The sequence below is a fragment of the Nerophis ophidion genome, linkage group LG02 (genome assembly GCF_033978795.1).
Source record: "Nerophis ophidion isolate RoL-2023_Sa linkage group LG02, RoL_Noph_v1.0, whole genome shotgun sequence".
Taxonomy (NCBI): domain Eukaryota; kingdom Metazoa; phylum Chordata; class Actinopteri; order Syngnathiformes; family Syngnathidae; genus Nerophis; species Nerophis ophidion.
This window is the reverse complement of record NC_084612.1, coordinates 44,006,371-44,028,087: the sequence shown is the minus strand read 5'-3', so window position 1 is coordinate 44,028,087 and position 21,717 is coordinate 44,006,371. Positions and strand designations below refer to the sequence as shown.

Here is a 21,717-nt window from a genome sequence, read left to right as displayed (position 1 = left end):
AGAGGACAAATTTCACCACACCTAGTGCGTGTGTGACCGTCCCTGGTACTTTAACTTACCTTTAACTATGCAAAGCCAAAGGCATTCATCAACAGCACCCAGAAACGTTGCCGGCTTCGGTGGGCACGAGCTCATTTAAGATGGACTGTTGCAAAGTGGAAAAGTGTCTGTGGTCTGACGAGTCCACATTTCAAATTGTTTTTAGAAACTGTGGACGTTGTGTTTTCCGTACTAAAGAGGAAAAGAATGATTTAGGCTGTTAAAGGCACAATGTTCAAAAGCCAGCTTCTGTGATGGTAAGGGGGTATATTAGTGCCCAAGGCATGGGTAACTTACACATCTGTGAAGGCATCATTAATGCTGAAAGGTACATACAGGTTTTGGAGCAACATACATTGCCATCCAAGCAACGCCCGTTTCATGGACGCCCCTGCTTATTTCAGCAAGACAATGCCAAGCCACATTCTGCATGTGTTACAACAGCGTGGCTTTGTAGTAAAAGAGTGCAGGTACTAGACTGGCCTGCCTTTAGTCCAGAACTGTCTCCCATTGAAAATGTGTGGTGCATTATGAAGCGTAGAATACCACAACGGAGACCCCGGACTGTTGAACAACTTAAGCTGTACATCAAGCAAGAATGGGAAAGAATTCCACCTGAAAAGCTTCAAAAATGTGTCGACTGAGATCCCAAACGTTTACTGAGAGTTGTTAAAAGGAAAGGCCATGTAACACAGTGGTAAAAATGCCCCTGTGCCAACTTTTTTTCTACAATGTTTTGCTGCCATCAAATTCAAAGTTAATGATTGTTTGACACACACAAAAATAAAGTTTTTCAGTTCCAACATTAAATATCTTGTCTTTTTTTTTTTTTTTTTTTCATGAAAAAGGCACGTTTTTGTCATGAAAAAGGGAGGTTTTTGTGGTTTGTGCACAAATTGTAAGTGTATATTGTGTTTTTTATGTTGATTTAATATAAAAAAAAAATAAAAAAATTATGTATTTTTTTTTTTATAAAAATGAATACTAAATTCTTCTGCGGCCCGGTACCAATTGGGCCACGGCCGCGGCCCAGTGGTTGGGGACCACTGCTTTAGTTGAAAGGCTTTCACAGGTTCATGGTTTCACTAAACGTAGGCAGCATGGAGGGAGGAGCTCGATAAAGACAGAGAGCTTCTCAGATGTGCTGAGTACGTGCCATTGATAGGAGGTTTTTTATGGCCACTCTGTTATTACTGCAGAGCTTTATTACCCCATCAAGTATGGGAGGCAATTCTGCATTTTTACATCCCCTTTAATCTCAGACTGAATCTCTCTGATCACTTCCACTGCCATAATAATAGCTCATATATTATTTCAAGTTGCACATTTTATCCCCGATTTTATTCTTAGGCTGTAGTCACGCAGGATCATTTGTACCGTGATGAACTGGTACGCTCCTCCCTTTGCAGGCTCACACTGCTCCGCATTTGCACTGATCATTCGTGCTACAACTAGTGTACTTTTATTTTGATCTCGTTCTGTGATTCCAATCACTTTGTGGACTATTTCCGATCTTATTATTTTTACTGTTAAGATTGCGTTTTTTATGCACACAAATGTAATCGGTGGGGAGTGAGTGTTCGTGGGGTTGGCTTTTGGGTCACTGTGCGTCTGTCTTCGTCCATTTTGTTTAGAAATCATCATCGGGATGCAGGGGCAGTGTCAAAAATACGGTTTTAAATCTGCAGATCAGCAATGTTGCCAGATGGGATATGACAATGTTTTGTACCAGTAGCTTAAAACTATCATATTTTAAGGAAATGTATGTCCAATTAAATGTTACCCAGGACCATCTATGAGAGTAAAATATTACAGTAGACCCTGTGCAGAGGGTCTGTTCAACTGATTTGTTCCAGGGGCCAAATTTCTTACCTCTCCCTTCACTGTTATTTTTATTTGGAGAACCAACATCCTCTGTAGTAGATATTTGATTTTGGTCTATTTCTTTTGTGAGAGTTCAAAACTTTAAAACATTTCTCTTTATACAAAATAAAAGTGTTTGCTGCACTGGATTGTGGCCTTTAAAGTTTAAAAAGTATCTGCCAGTGTGTTTACACTGGTCCAAGTTCCTCTAATGTTATTCTAATGTCTTTAGGAATTTGCTGCATAAATTTTAGTCTCTCAAGTTTTGAACTGACTTTTGGGGCCAGTCTCGTGTCAATCAATCTTGATAATTTTGACCGCTACCCACTTCTTCTCATGCAGTGGATTCCATGTTAAGCCTGAAATATACTCTCACACTGCGATGAGGTGGCGACTTGTCCAGGGTGTACTTCGCCTTCTGCCCGATTGTAGCTGAGATAGGCACCAGCGCCCCCGTGACCCCAAAGGGAATAAGCGGTAGAAAATGGATGATGGGTATACTCTCACGTCACACAGATTACGTAAATCCCCCCTGTGGACCATCCCGCAGACTAGGGGTAAACTGGGGTGCCACCTCACTCAGAGGTAGAACGAATGGAAGCAGTGTTTTTTAAACTGTGGTACAGGTTCCAACTAGTACTTTTGTAGCATAATTATTTACTTCAGGTTGCGAGTCCCCAAACTACAGCCAGCAGATTATCCCAAGTTTATTTGTAAAACATGGAGTAAAAACTGTTGTAGTTTGGCAGGCCACATCATTTATTATTGACCATGTACATTACAGGAGTGTGACTTGCACAAACTCATAATAAAGCCTTTCTGATTAATCAAAAACCAACACAGTCATCAAAAACCAACACAGAACGGTAAAACATGTGATACAAAAACACACAACTTGCCCACTGAAATATGTGGACATGATAAAAAAAATGTCTCAAAGTACTAATCACAATTCTAAAATGCCAAGTTACATGGGCAGGAGCTCACCTAACTAAGAGTGCGCCCTCTATTGGCCTATCTATGATAAGTGTAAAGTTGTCAAAAAGTAAAACCCAAAACTAGTAAATATCTCTCAAGGGAGCAAACAATAATGTATACATACATAAGTAGGCTAATAAAAGATGATATACAATATCACAGTAACTGACAGCCCTGTGATAATAAAACTGCCTCTGGCAAAATAGTGAGCCACTTGGCTGCAAGGGGTGACGTGAGACAATGCACAACATCAGCAAAGTGCAGGATGTTTTCTGTTTTGTTTATATTTTTTGAAGGGTGAAATTATCCTACGATATGGAATTTTGGAATTATTGATTGTACAATATACAGAAAGTGAATTTATCATACAAATACAATAATTATCGTATGCTGCAGCTCACAAAGGTTGCAACAGTCCACAGGCAAATACACACAAATCCAGGACCCACATTAGACAGAAATTAAAAATAACCAAAATGAGGCCCAATGAAATTGCTAACTTTTTTTTTTAAAGAATTCAAAGGTAAAGGCAAACAAGTTCAACAGAAACAAAGCAACAAGAACCTCAAAAAGACAAGGAACTTAGCAATAACATACAAAAATAGGTAGAAACATACAAGGCCATGATAGAAGAAATTGTTGATAAGATACAGCTCTCACGTTCTTGGCATTAGAACCGTGCTTTTTAACACTACTAATTGGTACGTGGATGCAGGTGGGTACTGTATTTTTCGGACTATAAGGTGTACCTAAAATCCTTTCATTTTCTCAAAAATCGACAATGCGCCCTATAACCCAGTGCGCCTCATGTACGTAATAATTTTGGTTGTGCTTACTAACCCTCTGTCACGGTGGAAGAGGGGTTAGTGCGTCTGCCTCACAATACGAAGGTCGTGCAGTCTTGGGTTCAATCCCAGGCTCGGGATCTTTCTGTGTGGAGTTTGAATGTTCTCCTCGTGAATGCGTGGGTTCCCTCCGGGTACTCCGGCTTCCTCCCACTTCCAAAGACATGCACCTGGGGATAGGTTGATTGGCAACACTAAATTGGCCCTAGTGTGTGAATGTGAGTGTGAATGTTGTCTGTCTATCTGTGTTGGCACAGCGATGAGGTGGTGACTTGTCCCGGGTGTACCCCGCCTTCCGCCCGATTGTAGCTGAGATAGGGGCCAGCGCCCCTCGCGACCCTGAGAGGGAATAAGCGGTAGAAAATGGATGGATGGATGCATGGTGTAATAATAAGTGTGAGCAGTAAATGGCAGTCACACATAAGAGATACGTGTGGACTGCAGACTGACACCTTCTGTTCAATAAATGACATTGGCAAGTACAGGTAAGTAAGCAAACCCAAAACTTTGATGTTTCATTGAGAATATAGGACATTACACACTGTCAAAAATCTGTCAAATTGTTTTAGTGCAACTTTGGTAAGCTACGAAGCTGTACCGCTTGATGGATTGTAGTCCGATGTACAGTCTTTCAAAATACGGGTATTGTTTTGGTGGGTATACGGAACCCAAAATGGTACCTATTAGGAGACATAATTTTATTGGTACCTGCTGATGTGTTCTTGGGATCTGCATAAATCCCAAAAACTTGCTTGCATCTGCCATTGTAGTCAGCGCCAACATTGTAGTCAATAAGCTCTTTATTTTTCTCTATCCTCATATTATGGGGCATTCATACTCCGCTGTTGCCATTTCTAATATAAAGTAGCGTACAGTTCCAGCTTATATCTGTCAGTAGACTCGATATGGAGCGCTAAATACAACAAACATGACACGGGAAATACGCTTTCGAATTGGAGGCACGCCCACAAAACGGCATTACACCAGAGACTGTCAAAAAGCCTTGTGGAAAAAGATAAGCCACTGCATGTTAGATACTAATTACAACTAATCAGTAGGGGTTTTAATATTTTTAATATTGATGAACCAAATGCTGAATGTACAGTAACTTGAAAATAGAGAAGTGTGTATGAACACACACAATATCAACTGAATAGAGGAATGATAGATATGAATAGAACATAAAGTGCAAAATGGTTTCACAATAGAGTACGTAGTGATTTGAAATTGTTTGTACTGTAAGTAAATGATAGAGGCTTAAATAAGGACAAAATGAACAGCAGAGTAAATGTATTTGAGCCCCTGCTTATTTTGTAGGTTTACCACTTACAAAGATGTAGCAGTACATCATTTTTATGCCCCTTACCTTTCTCCCAATCGTCCTTATCCCTCTGCATGAAATTTTGCATGAAGCTCCGGAACGAGGGTGATTGACTGTTACCTTGTGTTTCTTACATTTGTCAATTGTTGCACCAATAATGCTCTCTTTCTTACCAAGCTTCTTGGTGATGCTCTTATTGTCAATTCCAGTCTTGTGTAGGTCTACAATCTTGTCCCTGAGATCAGTTCTTTCGTTTGGTCCCAGGTGGTGTGGTGTACGTGTTGGAATGAAAAGACTGTTTCATGTAACAGGCTTATTATAAGCATAATGAGTTAAGATTAGGAGTACTTTCTTAAAGGGAATAACTCATTTGTGTTTAAAGACTTCAATTATTCTTTAATGTCAATCAGGGGACACAAAGAAAGGACTAAAAAGAATGCTTGCCAGCTGGTAGGGGATCAAATGTTACTTACAAAAACTGACAATTAATTGTGTTTTCTGGAATGTTTGTAAATATTCTGTCTTTAAAAAAAAAAAAAAAAAAAAACTTTCAAAAGAACTGTTCATGCTGTATGTCTGTAAGGGGTAAACATTAGGGGTGTCTCGTTTTTTGTCATTTCACTTCCTAAATGATACCGATAGTGTAGCTTTGACTATTGGCCGATACTGATATCGATCTGATACAATATCAGCACAAATCATCTATATTTTTTACAGTTTTCCGTAATGGAAAATGTTAGTAAAGTTTTGGGCTATGCTTGCTGGATTCTGGCGCTTCTGAGTATCAAAGCCAGCAAGTAGTATATTGTGTCAGTTGTGTCTTTTGTTGAGTCCTACAATGTGTTGATACTGTAAATATTGTACTTATTACTCACCAGCTGTGTGATTGTAATGTGCATCTTAGTTGTAGCTTTGATTACCATGAATTGATTTACGTGGACTTAAACAAGTTGTTACCATTTAGTGGTCAATTGTACGGAATATGTGCTGAACTGTGCAATCTACTAATAAAAGTTTCAATCAATCAATCAATCAATCAATTGACAAATTTGGAGGTGTTAAATTCACCAAGTAAAATCGCAAATGCTAATTAATAACGTTTATATTGTACATACAATTTAAATGAGTATCAAGCTAGCTAATTTGTTTTAATGCATTTCTTTTATTTTAAAATGTTATTTTATTTTATCACATAATCTTATTTAGTGTTTTGCTGATAACAGACTTGGACATCCCAAGTAAAAATACTCAGAGGATCAAATAATTAAGGTATTTTCTGCCAGAATTACCATACAACTGGGATACGAATTAAACAAACTGATGTCCAGTTGTGCAGTTGAAACCTTTTTTTAATTAGTGGTTAGTTTACTATCAAAAAAATGTTAATTTAACTTTTTTTTTCCTCTGGATTCTGAAGGTAAAAAATATCCTTATTTGTCATGCAAAGAGAGATGTTGGAGAGTGAAGAGACTGCATTAGGAAAACGTCATTGCTTGCAACAATATGCAAACATTTTTGACACGCACATTTTAGAAATACAAAATGCTTAGCTACCGTTATCTTGTATTTTTCAGGCATGCCAGAGAGATTGTACTGAAGTATGAGGGGCGACTAACAAGGACAAGAGGCTATCAGACAGCAGGAGCTGATGTATGTATACAAAATTACACTCACAAGTTATCAACTAAATGTATTATTCAATAATTGTCATACAAAGAAAAACATTTCAATGTGATTTTATGAAAATGCCAAGAAGGTCTCTTTAAATTAAGTCCTATCCATGTCTTATATGTGCATTATTTGTCTTATTTTTTATTAAAAAATAGTCACCAAGCAGGACTTCAGTTTCAAGGTTAACAGCAACTCTTGGATCATGGCAATGAAGCGGTTGTTAGTGTTAATTTCAGAACATATAACTGTTTATGAACTTATTTTTTGACCCCTGCACACGTCCCCACATTGGTGAGCCTTTGATATTAGCGGTACGTAAAGACGGGGGGAAAACGCGACGGGACACGCAATTTTCTGTTGCAACTAATGTCTGAGGCTGTCTTCGCTGCGAGTGTCAAGTTAACCAAGTTATTGCAGAACAACTTATGCCTGTGGTTTCAGCACATCAAATCCCAGTTCTAATTTAAAGGAATTACCCAGGATGTGACAAAGTTTTTACACTTAGTGATAGACGCCTTGACAAAGGCCAGAGCAATGGTACCTACAAGTAGAATGCACTCAATATTATTACATTGGTTAGAATGAATGTAAAGGTGACTAGATGTTTTTTTTTCATGTTTAGAGGGTTTTAATTATGTTAGGAAACATATTTGTGTTGTGAACAGATTTCTATCACTATGAAAAAAATTGATTTGTAAATAATATTCCTACTTCATGAAAATTAGTTTACCATACTCAAGCCTGCCACTTATTAGCTGCGATAATTGATGGGCGACATTGGTATGAAAAATAAAATTGTTTTGTATTAGTTGTTAGTGACAGAAACCAAAAAAAAGGTAATTATTCAACTGCTCCTGTAGAGCAGTCTGTTATGCTCAGAATGCATGGTAGCGAGGCCGTGTTCCCCGGGTGCAGGTGAGAGACTTTTAAACCCCAAAGATTAAGCAAAAATCCAAAATGGGAAACCGTGCCGCCAGGGAGCATGCACGGGAAGCTCAAGGCCACTTAAAGAAAAACTACGTAGTATCTAAAGAAAGGGAGTAAGAAGGAGCTAGCATACTACACAAACTTACTGCCATTGAGAGAGGCTGTACGGAACATAAATTGTTGTTAATAGCGAACAAATTAATTGGCAAGATTGGGTATGTAAGGGGCCGTGATTAACGAAAAACAGCTGTTCGGGACACTAATCACATAACGGGGGCAGGTGTAGACAACAGCTCTCAATAAACCAGAAAGTAAACATAAGAATACATACAAAACTCAAACCTAAAGACATGATGTAGGCAACAGATCATGACAGTGCACACCACCCCTTAAGGGGCTGATTCTAGACATCCCAAACAAAAACAAGTCTACATCACGGAAGGATTTGGTGGTGGGTCGCCAGGATAAGTGTACCTGAAGCCACCGGGGACGAATCATGGTGTCGAGTCGAACGCCAGACGGGCATCCACGCACTGGTTACATCTTTGGCTGAGTGCCGCCAGATTTTCAGCAGCCAAAGAGTTTAAGGCCCAAGTCATGGGCAGCGCTGCTGATGGCGCGGAGGGCATCCATGAGTAAGCCAAATTCGTGGCCAATGAGGCTGACCTAAGCAGGGACGGCGCTCTAGAAGCTGTGAAGGTCTAAATCTGATCAAATCTGGACTGAGGGCGCCCATCAGCAGCTCCAGGATTGCTTTGAAGGAACACACTGGCGCATCTTTGAACAGCAGAACCAGGAGGACTACACTTTATCCGTGCTGAGCTGTTTCAAGTTCTGCACGGATATTGTTATGACCGAGAAGGTCTATCGGAACCAAAAGCAATGGATGACTGGTGAGGTCAGGACCCTGCAGAAGGAAATGAACAGGGCATTTTGGTGTGGTGATGGGGCACAGTACAGTGCTGCCAGAGCCAGCCTGAGGAGAGGCATCAGAGAGGCCAAGACAGCATATCAGAAGAGAATAGAGGGTCCTCAGGAGCTACAACACAAGGCAGGTGTGGCAGGGGGTGCAGCACATCACTGGCTACAAATCCAACAACCTCACTGTGGCTGACGGAGACGCCTCGCTGGCAGAGGAACTGAACATCTTCTTCGCTCACTTCCAGGTGGAGCAACCGCATGCAGTCGCATCACAACCCTCAACCCGTGACAACGTCCACATGTTGGAGGAACATGAAGTGCAGCACACACTAAGGAGGGTGAACCCGAGGAAAGCTGCTGGACCAGGTGGCATACCTGGATGTGTACTGAAGACCTATGCAGACCACCTGGCTGTTGTCTTTACCAGGATTTTGAACCAGTCCCTGTCCCAGTACATCGTCCCACCCTGTCTAAAGGACTCTGTTATTGTCCCACTGCCAAAAAAACTGCAGTAAACAGCTTGAATGACTACCGTCCAGTGGCCCTTACCCCAATCATATGAAGTGCTTTGACACTCTAGTTCGGGGGCACATCACCTGGAATCTGCCACCTGCATTGGACTTTCACCATTGGACTTTTACAGGGCCAACAGATCTACAGAGGATGCTATCGCAACAGCCCTCCACACTGCTCTGAGCCATCGATAGCAGCAGGGGAGCTATGAAAGGCTACTCTTTGTTGATTTTAGCTCTGCGTTCAATACCATCCTCCCCCACAGACTGATGCCCAAACTGACGGGGCTGGGTCTGTCTTTCGCCATCTGTCAATGGATCCTTGACTTCCTGACAAATCGCTCTCAGAGGGTGAGAGTAGGCTCCTACCTGTCAGCATCCATCAGCACCGGCTCCCACCAGGGCTGCGTGCTAAGCCCCCTATTCTACACCCTCTACACTCATGACTACACCCCTGCTCATGCCAGCAATACCACTACTAAATTTGCAGACGACACCACAGTAGTGGAACTCATTTCTGGGAGGGATGAGTCTGCCTACAGAAATGAAGTGGAGTGACTGACTGGGTGGTGCAGAGAAAACAACCTGGTCCTTAACACCACCAAGACGAAGGAGCTGATCATGGACTTCTGGAAGAAAAAAACCCATAAACATCCAACTACTGTATGTCAACGGGGACTATGTGGAAAGGGTCTCTAAATTCAGGTTCCTGGGCATCCAGATTGAGGAAGACCTGTCTTGGAGTGCGAACACTTCAGTGACCATCGAAAAGATCCAGCAGAGACTTTACTTTCTGAGACTCCTCAGAAAGAACCACCTGTCACAAAAACTGCTTGTGTCTTTCTATCACTGCTCAATAGAGTGTGCTGACATACTGCATGTGTGTATGGTATGACAGCTGCACAGTGGCAAAGAGAAATGCACTTCAGGGGGACATAAAAACTGCCATGAAGATCACTGGCTGCTCTCTCCTCTCCCTCAATGAACTGTACAGTGCCAGGTGCCTCAAAAAGGCCCAACACATCATAAGGGATCCATCTCACCCCGGACCTAAACTTTTTGAACTGCTGCCCTCGGGCAGGAGATACAGGACAATAAAATGCCGAACAAACAGATTTAAGAACACTTTTTACCCGAGAGCAATAGTGTCGCTGAACATAAGGCATAAAAAAGAATGACTGTGCATGTGAGCTGTGTGCTTGGTATTTTATCTATTTTATGTATTATTTTTATCTATTTATCTGAGAACCATGTTCTTATTTTTTATTTGTCATTATGAATTTGCAGTAATTTAGTTTGCTTGCAGTTTTGTTGTACGATTACAATAAAGATATATTATATTATATTATATTATATTTTAAGGTCCACGCACGGGTTCTGAGTGTTGCTGCCAATAGCGCAAAAAGCAACCATTGAACAGCCAAACTCTTGGCCGACGAGGATAAGGGGTGAGGGCGCCAGACGGGTGCCTCTGCAGCAGGCGAGCTGGAGGTCACACAGGCCGTCTAGCTGGCTGCAGAGCTTGAGGCGAGGTGGAGCCAGTTAGTCATGCTAGCTAACGTTAGGCTAAAATACTTAGTAACAATACTAAAAAAAATAATACTTCAAAGCTTGCATATCGTTGCATATCTTCAAAAAATTCAGAAGACACAACAGTCTTAGATGGCGGCTTCTTCTCCGTGTAGTTCTTAGTTTATTCATCAACCGAAGCACGACGAATAGAAAACATTCAAAAAACGATCTTAGTCATTAACTCGATTGCTGCCCGGTTTGTTGTGTAATGGTGGGACTATACGGTTTTACATGTTGTGTACAATTGTACTTTATATGAAATCAATGAAGCAGAGACGGTCACTTGTAGTTGTTCGTCTTTATTTGGTAACTTCCACCCTGCCCCCAATCCCGCGCAGGCATCGTTCACTGCCTACACATTACATCTTCCCCCTTTAACTAAATGTTTGCCCCACAGAAAACATAGAGACAGTGGTATGCATTAGGTTAACTTGTTTTAACCCCAAAACTCTCTGACTAAATCAATTAAAATGTATCTTATTCTTTACTTTTTTTTCTTTGTTATACTCACAACTCTAGCTACAAATTCAGACTCTTGACAGGCATTACTGTTCTTAGAACTAGAGTAAGGACCAGAGAATCCGGGCCCCTGACAGGTGGCGATGTAACCTCTCTCAGATGTGATCGGTTCCTCCTGGTGTAGCCTGTTGGAGTTTGGATCTCATAGGAGAGTGTTGTCGCTGCCGAACGAGAGACAACCCCTTGGTGTGGCGCGTTCTTTATCCAAACTTTTTGGCCCGGCTGCAGAGGTGGCTTCTGACATGCTCTGTGGTGTAGGTTATATCCCTTGACCTACTGTATTTTGAGTGGTCTGTCTTTTGCATCAAATGCTTCCAAATTTGGCTACGCGAGTGTGAGAGTGCTCGGGCACTCAGGGAGTGGTTTCTGAATCTTGCGCCCCATCAAGAGCTGAGCCGGTGATACCCAATCAGCAAGGGGGGTTGGTTTTTACGCCATCAGTGCTTTGAAGGGATCTTCACTTTTCTGTAGCAGTGACGTGGCGGTTATGCTCTGGGGATACCGTGGGCTACTAGTGACATGTTGAAAGTTGTAGTCTTGTGCAAAGTCTGCGAACTCTGCGGCGGAAAATTGAGGGCCGTTATCAGTGATGAGTTTGTTTGGAACCCTGTGACAGCTGAAAATGGATTTAATTCTCAACACCACAGCTGATGATGTCGTACATTGGAGACTAGCAACCTTGATGTATCTTGAATAGTCACCAATAACTATAAAAACTGTCCATTCTTCCATTCAAAAAGATCAGCAGCAAAGTGTTGCCATGGTCGTGAGGACAAGGGTGTAGAAAGCAAGGGTTCAGGTGAGATGTAACATTCTTTTGCACAGCTTTCACACTGGCTTACCTTCTCTTTGATCTGCTGAGAAAGTCATGAGCAAGACATTTTAACATTCCTTGATGACCTTGATGAATTATGTTTTGGGTGTCCCCTTGTATGCTCCTCGGGATCACTTTTCTTCTTCCCTTCATTAAAAGACCATCGACAATTAAAAGATCATGTCTGTGCTGCCAGTACGGCTTTAGCTCTGGAGCCGAATTCTTCTTTCCCCAGCCTGCAATAATGAGAGAGGACAGCTTTCTGCACACTGGATCCTCCTCCTGCGCTTTCTTTAATTGTAGCAATTTCTCTGGTGAACCCAAGAAGTTCTGTACCACCCCATTGACTTGAGCTCTGACCTCATTCTGAAGTGTGCTTTCCTGGTCTGTTGCTGTCTCTTGGAGTGGTGCTCTAGACAGAGCATCTGCTGTAATCAAATTTTCCCGGGCACGTGCACTATTGTGTATGAGAAACGGAGGAGCCTCAGTCTGAATCGCAACACTCGAGGTGGAAGATTAGAATCAGAATCAGCTTTATTGTCATTACGCAGGGTAACGAGATTGAGGTTCATCCAGTGCCCTTGAGTTTAGGAGGCTGATCAGTGGTTTATGGTCAGTGCGGATTTGAAAGTGTAGGTTTGAGCATATCTACACACAGTATCACACATGCTGAGAGAGATAAAAGCAACTGGCTACCAGTACTTTATATGTAATCAATAAAGCAGAGACAGTCATTTGTAGTTTTTTGTCTTTATTTGGTAACTTCCGCCCTGCCCCCCAAGGATCGCTCACTGCCCATACATTACAGTACAGTACACCGCTATTAACAAAGTACCACTGTACTAATGAATTAAAAAAGGTACTACTGGCTTTACAAAACACCCGTAGTTATTTATCATCCACATATGCTGCGGTGCGGCGGTGACGTTGCTGAGCTGAGGCACAGCACGCTTGTGTGTCAAAACACACACACTGAGCGCATACAATCAGAAAAAGCTTCCAAAGGAATAATAACCAAAAAAAATTCAATTCTGCTGGTTAATAAAAAGGGTGTGTGGAAGGCAATATGAAGGTATTCGGGCTTCAAAACTACCGATAAAGGTGACACTATAAACATGCCTTGCCATATGTGTCAATACAGCATTACAACAGTTGCTTCAGTTAGGTTTAAATAACAAACATCCAGACCTACACAAGGAGTTTAAAGCATGGCAGGTAATATAGTTAACAGCTTCCCTGGTGCACATATACAGTAGATACAAGACACGCATACAGCTGGTTGACTTGTTGAAAATAATTAGTGCAGTCCAAACCACCCATGTAATGTAAAATAATGCACGTGAATTGACTGAAGTTTGTAAAAAAATCCCACTATTTCATTTATGTTTTATTTTTAACAATGTATGTTTTACTTGCTACATGTACTATGTGTTAATTTAGCTTTATTGTTTTCAGTATTTACTAGGGGTGTGGGAAAAAATCGATTCGAATTTGAATCGCGATTCTCACGTTGTGCGATTCAGAATCGATTCTCATTTTAAAAAAATCTATTTTTTTTTTGATGTTGTATTTTATTTTTTACTTTTATCAATCCAACAAAACAACACACAGCAATACCATAACAATGCAATCCAATTCCAAAACCAAACCTGACCCAGCAACACTCAGAACTGCAATAAACAGAGCAATTGAGAGGAGACACAAACACGACAGAGAACAAACCTAAAGTGGTGAAACAAAAATGAATATTATCAACAACAGTATCAATATTAGTTATAATTTAAGCATAGCAGTGATTAAAAATCCCTCATTGACATTATCATTAGACATTTATAAAAAAAAAAAGAACAATAGTGTCACAGTGACTTACACTTGCATCGCATCTCATAAGCTTGACAACACACTGTGTCCAATGTTTTCACGAAGATAAAATAAGTCATATTTTTGGTTCGTTTAATAGTAAAACAAATGTACATTATTGCAATCAGTTGATAAAACATTGTCCTTTAGAATTATAAAAGCTTTTTTTTTTTAAATCTATTACTCTGCTTGCATGTCAGCAGACTGGGGTAGATCCTGCTTAAATCCTATGTATTGAATGAATAGAATGAATCGGAAAAATATTGTTTTTGAATCGAGAATCGCGTTGAATCGAATTGTGGGACACCCAAAGATTCGCAGCCCAAGTATTTACTAATGACTCTATTTGTCTTAAAGCACAGATCAAAATTGGCAACCATAAATCATGAAGCATTTGATACAATGTCAATAAAGCTTTCTATTCTATTCTAACCTAATTCTAGATTATGGCAGGCTTTATCTAATATGTAAAATAATTGTAAACCGTTCTTTGAGAGCAATAAGAACAGCATATGTATTTAATGCGCCTTTAAATTTTAATTCAAATATTTCTTAATTGTTCTTTGGGTGCAGTAAGAAACATATGTTTAATCATAAGTTTTATCATAAATGTTCTATTAAGATGAAGCCAATTATGAATTTTTTTGTGGTCCCTTTATTTTGAAAAGTATCAAAAAGCTTCGGAATACATAACGATATGCATTTTAGTACCACAATATTGGTGTCCGGACAACTCGAGGTGGGACGTATGTGCAAATGTATTTGCATAGTTGCTTATGTGCAGTGACGTATAGCAAGTGGTGTCCAAATTCCTAGGGAAGATTACAAATGTCTACCCCTTTTTACTTAATTTGAGGGTGTAGTGGTAGTGAATAAGGGTTAGTGGTAGCGAGGGAGGGGGTGTACTGGGATTTGGCTGTAGTATCTAAAGAAAGGGAGTAAGGAGGAGCTTGCATACCACACAAACTTACTGTTGTTGAGACAGGCTGCACCAAACCCAAGTTGTCACTAACAGCGGACACAGCTGGTGGGCACACTAATCACCAAACAAGGGCATGCGTGCAGAACGGGGCCCAATAAACCAGAAACTAAACACAAGAGTAAATAGAAAAGTCAAAACTGAAGACATGATCTGGGTACCTGGTCAAAACAGCGGCCATTTAAAAGAAAGAAAGAAAGAAAGAAAGCATTATAGCATTGCAAGAATCATGTAATGTGCCATCATTTTCTGATTATAATGCATTACTTTTTCCCACGCTTTTAACCATGCTGCTGATACTTAATAGATTTTTCTGGGTTCACAAGCTTCACACGCTGCCAAAAATGTTTTGCTTCATCACATCAGACCAATGAAATTGTTGAATTGTGTGCAATGACACCACTTTAAGACTACAACAAGAAACTAAAAGTGCACTACTACAAGTGCTACAACTACAAGAAAATACAATGCTGTAGACTACAATGGACACTACAACACTGCAGGCACCATAACTATAAGACCCTACAAGTACACTACTCCAAGTATTACAACTATATGAAACTACAAGTATACAACACTACAGTATACTACTACAAATAGACCATCAGCAAGGAATTAAAGGTATACAACTATAAGACTACAACAACAAGAAATTGAAAATGCACTACGACAAGCACTACAACTATAAGTACTATTACTACAATACACTACGACAAATACCACGACTGCAAGAAACTGCAAGTACAACACTACAGGTATTATAACTATAAAATACCACAAGTACACTATGACAGCTATTACAACAAAAACAACTATAAGTACACTACTACAAATACTAGAACGAAAATAAACTGCGACTCACTACTACAAGTAGCTACACGACAACACTAACTACAACAATCACCCTTTGTACTGTAATTAAATAATATTTTACTCAATCTAATACAAAATAATTTATAAACTATATATATATATATATATATATATATATATATATATATATATATATATATAAACATATATATCCATCTTGTACATGTCTCTCTGTTTGAATAAAGACCAACAATAAAATACAATAGCGTAGTAGTAGTAGTAGGCCTACATATTCATTAAAAACAAGGCAGAGGTCTTATTTAACAAGTAAATTTTATATTTTTGGCCACTGTAACATTACACACAGTTTGAACAGTAACACTGTGTTTGAATATTTGATTAAGTGATTATTTGGCGTACCACTAAATGGATCCAGTGTACCACTAGTGGTACACGTACCACAGTTGAGGAATCCCTGATCTATTGTTTATATCTTTGGATGGTATAAAGTCAGGAGAGGGTTAAATTATTGCATGTTATTTACCCAAAGCAAACAGGGAGATTTTCTATCTGATCCAAACTACAGAGTTGACACTTACAATATAATAATATATTATATACTGCATATCATTTTAATGTTATTGCCATTACCTGTCAGGTTCATCTAAATATGTCACAGAAAATGTTGAATATCTGCTGACAGAAGCAGATTTCCAGTCATTTTTATTTAAATGCAATAAAATCTGATCCAGTTATAAAATATGTAGATTACTTTTGCTGAGGCTTCAAACGATGTGATTGCTACAACATCTCTCTCCGGTTTTTTTTTGTTTCAGAAAAACAGCATGCATAAGGAAGATTTGTTTTGCAATGAAGTGGAAGCATTAGGGGATTTGCGACCTGTTGTTATTGCTCTGTTTAATTACAGTACCATGTTCAGGCTGCTCAGGACCCATTAGAATAAATAGTTTTTAAGCAAGCTGTCTGATGATGAATAATTAATTTGCAGTTTGCTCTCCGCTTTAATAAAACGCAGCATAGCTTAACATGCTAATTTATTTAAATGTTATATATTATTATATATATATATATATATATATATATATATATGTGTGTGTATATTTACTGTATTTTGCAGTGTCATTGAGCACATCAGCTCATTTTTGCACTGATGTATGCATTCAATGACCGTATAACAATCCGTGACACTTTTCAGGGGTAGAAATCCATGGGTAAATAAGGTAGTAAGCATGTACTGTACAGTCAAAACAAATAACGTGGTCATTAAACATGATTACTGTGAAATGTTTTGTAATTAATCAATCACATGAGTAGTTCATTCATTGTTTTTGACAGCCCTAAACCTTAATGGCAGTGTGTGGACATGCAGGCAGCTGTTTGCTAATGCCTGAGCAGAGCAAGGGCTAAATTTGTGTCGTAAATAATTCCACTGTTTATAACCGTGACTAAATGAAGCAATGACGATCATTTCGTACAGGATTTACATGCATTTGTTTTTCTTTTTCTGTAGCTGCTGAAAAAGTTGTCCCGTGTGCTCTACAACGTTGTGGTTGTCTTCATTCCTTGGGAAGTGAGGATTAAAAAAATTGAAAGTAAGGATTTATTTTCTCTCTTTGATTAAACCTAACCAGCTTAATAAAGTTCACCCTTTCTAGTTTTCTTTCTTTGAAGTACACCACTCTTTTCGTCAATTGAGAAAACATTTGAGCAATACAGTCACCGAAATTTCAGCGGCAGTCATCAGTGTTTCCCCTACCTTTAACCGCATTCTTCATTAGAAATGGGCACCAAATTTGGTACCGTATTTTTCAGACTATAAATCGCAGTTTTTTTCATAGTTTGGCCGAGGGTGCGACTTGTATTCAGAAGCGACTTATGTGTGAAATTATTAACACAATACCGTAAAATATCAAATAATATTATTTAGCTCATTCACGTAAGAGACTAGACGTATAAGATTTCATCGGATTTAGCGATTAGGAGTGACAGATTGTTTGGTAAACTTATGGAATTTTCTATATGTTATAATTATTTGAATGACTCTTACCATAATATGTTAGGTTAACATACCAGGCACCTTCTCAGTTGGTTATTTATGCGTCATATAACGTACACTTATTCAGCCCGTTGTTCACTATTCTTTATTTATTTTAAATTGCCTTTCAAATGTCTATTCTTGGTGTTGGGTATTATCAAATAAATTTCCCCCAAAAATGTGAGTTATACTCCAGTGTGACGTATAAATGTTTTTTTCCTTTATAGTATGCATTTTCGGCAGGTGCGACTTATACCCCGGAGCGACTTATACTCCTAAAAATACGGTACTTTAATAAATACTGACCAAATAGCGTCTGTACTCCCAGGTAACGAGTCACTTAAAATACAACTGTACTATATTTTGATACCTTGACATCACTTCCGGTTGCAAACTTGGCATCGGCTCAGGCACTTGGTACATAAACAGGTACTTGCAATTCCCCATGTCAACAGAGTAAACATGCCTGATAGAAAGCCCTCAAAGGCAAGGCTACGCTTTTTCAAAATGCGCTAGCTCAATGCTAATTTGCATTGGTTGTATCCTATAGAGTACATGCGACTCACAAATGTGGTAATTAAAACTACAAATTAGACGCAGGTTACAATCAAACAGTTGGTGTATAACAAGAACAACAGGCCTGATCTACTAAAGGTTTGCGTGTTAAAACACGTATAAACTTAACAGACGCAGGGCTTTTATCTACTAAGCTTGTGCGCAGGGGATTGCGTCTCTTAAATGAGCAAATTAAAAATCGTAATCCAGTTAGCATATATGTCTTCATCCATATGCGGAATATATGCTTATCATCAGAACACCCACAATACTAAGAGGAGAAAAATGCAAAAATAATTAATAATCACACTGCGGGGTTCACTGAGTTGGCCGGCATGCATGATGCTTGCGGACATGTCTTTCCCGATAGGCTGACCCAACAACATTTATATTTTACCACGACAAGTGGGCAATATTGGTACCTCTGCAGTTTTGCAGTTGTATTGCATCCGATACTCCTACCGATCATCAAACATTTCATGAAGATTGAAGCATGTTGAAGAAAGTTATGACATATATACTTTTTCACCACAAGGGGGCGATGATTTCAGTGCAGTAGTTATAAAGTTGTGATGCACCCAACACTCCAACCCACCATCAAAACATTTGGGAAAATCAGAGCATATGAAAGGAAGTTATGACTGTTTTAATTTTTTCACCACAACATGGAAAGGGTTGTGTTGAAATCAATGTATAAAGCATGATCACACCCTGAACTTAAAGCCTCATTCAGGTCAGTTAGGAAGAAGATCCAATCATCTGAAGGGCAGTAATGAGAGTTTTATTGGAAATGATGTGGGGTGGATTTCCCCGCCAGATTCTGCCCACTTTGAATGGCTATGAGCAAGTACTGACCCATCAAGCACTTCAGACAGTCATCAACACAATTTCTGCCAATTAAGATCAAGATCGGAAATTGTGTAACAGACTTACTAACATTTCGTGTTTTGTGGCGAACTATCATCTCAAAATTTGGCGCCATGCCACACCCACATCCTACAAACCCCGTTTCCATATGAGTTGGGAAATTGTGTTAGATGTAAATATAAACGGAATACAGTGATTTGCAAATCCCTTTCAACCCATATTCAATTGAATGCACTAAAAAGACAAGATATTTGATGTTCAAACTCATAAACTTTGTTTTTTTTTTGCAAATAAATATTAACTTAGAATTTCATGGCTGCAACACGTGCCAAAGTAGTTGGGAAAGGGCATGTTCAGTGAACCACCACTGTGTTACATCACATTTTCTTTTAACAACACTCAATAAACGTTTGGGGACTGAGGAAACTAATTGTTGAAGCTTTGAAAGTGGAATTCTTTACCATTCTTGCTAGATGTACAGCTTAAGTTGTTTAACAGTCTGGGGTCTTGTCGTATTTTACGCTTCATAATGCGCCACACATTTTCGATGGGAGACATGTTTGGACTGCAGGCGGGCCAGGAAAGTACCCGCACTCTTTTACTATGAAGCCACGCTGTTGTAACACGTGGCTTGGCATGGTTTTGCTGAAATAAGCAGGGGCATCCATGATAACGTTGCTTGGATGACAACATACAGTATGTTGCTTCAAAACCTGTATGGACCATTCAGCACACAGTTTCCAAATATAATTTCAAATGTGGATTCGTCAGACCACAGAACTTTTTTCCACTTTGCATCAGTCCATCTTAGATGGGCTCGGGCCCAGCGAAGCCGGCAGCGTTCCTGGGTGTTGTTGATAAATGGCTTTCGCTTTGCATAGTAGAGTTTTAACTTGCACTTACAGATGTAGCGACCAACTGTAGTTACTGACAGTGGTTTTATGAAGTGTTCCTGAGCCCATGTGATGATATCCTTTACACACTGATGTCTGTTTTTGGTGCAGTACCGCCTGAGGGAACAAAGGTCTGTAATATCATCGCTTACGTGCAGTGATTTCTCCAGATTTTCTGAAACTTTTGATGATTTTACAGACCGTAGATGGTAAAATCCCTAAATTTCTTGCAATACCTTGTTGAGAAATGTTGTTCTAAAACTGTTCGACAATTTGCTTACAAATTGGTGACCCTCGCCCCATCCTTGTTTGGGTATTACTTAACATTTCATGGAAGCTGCTTTTACACCCAATCATGGCACCCACCTGTTCCCAATTAGCCTGCACACCTGTGGGATGTTCCAAATAAGTGTTTGATGAGCATTCCTCAACTTAATCAGTATTTATTGCCACCTTTCCCAACTTCTTTGTCACGTGTTGCTAGCATCAAATTCTAAAGTTAAGGATTATTTGAAAAAAAAAAAAAGTTTATCAGTTTGAACATCAAATATGTTGTTTTTGTAGCTTATTCAACTGAATATGGGTTGAAAATTATTTGCAAATCATTGTATTCTGTTAATGTTTACATCCAACACAATTTCCCAACTCATATGGAAGCGGGGTTTGTAGATATTATGTATTCCCAATTAATCATTGCCCATCAGTTTAATATCTGTGTCTGATCATCTATAGTGTAATACCAGTTTGAATGGAGATGGCATGAAGCACCATGCTCCGCCCACTACGAAAGTCTACAAATAAATACTGACTAGGGTTGTATGGTATACCAATACTAATTAAGTACTGCAATAGTAATGAATCATACACCGTACTATACTGCCTCCAAAAAAATAATGGTACCCTTTTTACGAGCAGAGCAGCATTTTCGACCATGCACACGCACTTTGCGGATACTGTACATCCGCAGTCGGCAGTGTTTTAGCTACTTCTAAATCACTAATCCTTGTCTCCATGGCGATAAATAAAGTACATTTCTTCCAAGTATCATCCCTGCAGGACAAGGAATAGCTAAACATGCTTCATTACACACCGTAGGACGATACAACAGTTAACCGCTAACAAGCTGGCGCTCCTTAATGTAAACAAATGCCATGGGTGGATCTACACCTGACATCCACTGTAATGATATCAAGCACAAGAGCGTATGTAGTCGATATCACATCGATATTTTTATCTTCACAAAATCTTTTTTCCTTTTAAAAAAAATGTATATTATGTTAATCAATTCAGGAAATATGTCCCTTGACACATGATAACTTTAAATATGATCACAAAATGGTCCTGTAACTACTTGGTATCAAATCGATACCTAAATTTGTGGTATCATCCAAAATTAATGTAAAGCATCCGACCAACAAAATAATGAGTGACTATTTCATTTTAATAGAAGTGTAGATAGAACATGTTGAAACAGAAAATAAGCACCTATTAATAGTAAATGAACAAGTAGATTAATGATAAATTTTTCAATTTGTCCATCATAATTTTGACGAAATAATACATTGAGAAATGACACAATATGTTACTGCATACAGCAGACAAATTAGGAGCCTTTGTTTGCTTGCTTACTAATAAAGGAAAAGTTGTCTAGTATTTTCACTATTTTATTTAAGGACAAAATTGTTCTTCGATTGCAATGAAAAACGTATGTT

The 21,717-nt window shown here is 39.2% G+C and overlaps 1 protein-coding gene across 1 annotated transcript in view; it reads left to right on the top strand.

The window, feature by feature from the left end:
- LOC133534924 (transmembrane channel-like protein 3) overlaps positions 1-21,717 on the top strand; it is a 111,225-nt gene that overhangs the window by 18,774 nt on the left and 70,734 nt on the right. Inside the window, exons 3-4 of the mRNA XM_061874250.1 lie at positions 6,621-6,696; positions 17,166-17,247. Of these exons, the coding sequence (XP_061730234.1) occupies positions 6,621-6,696; positions 17,166-17,247 (158 nt within the window). The remainder of the gene's footprint in view (positions 1-6,620; positions 6,697-17,165; positions 17,248-21,717) is intronic.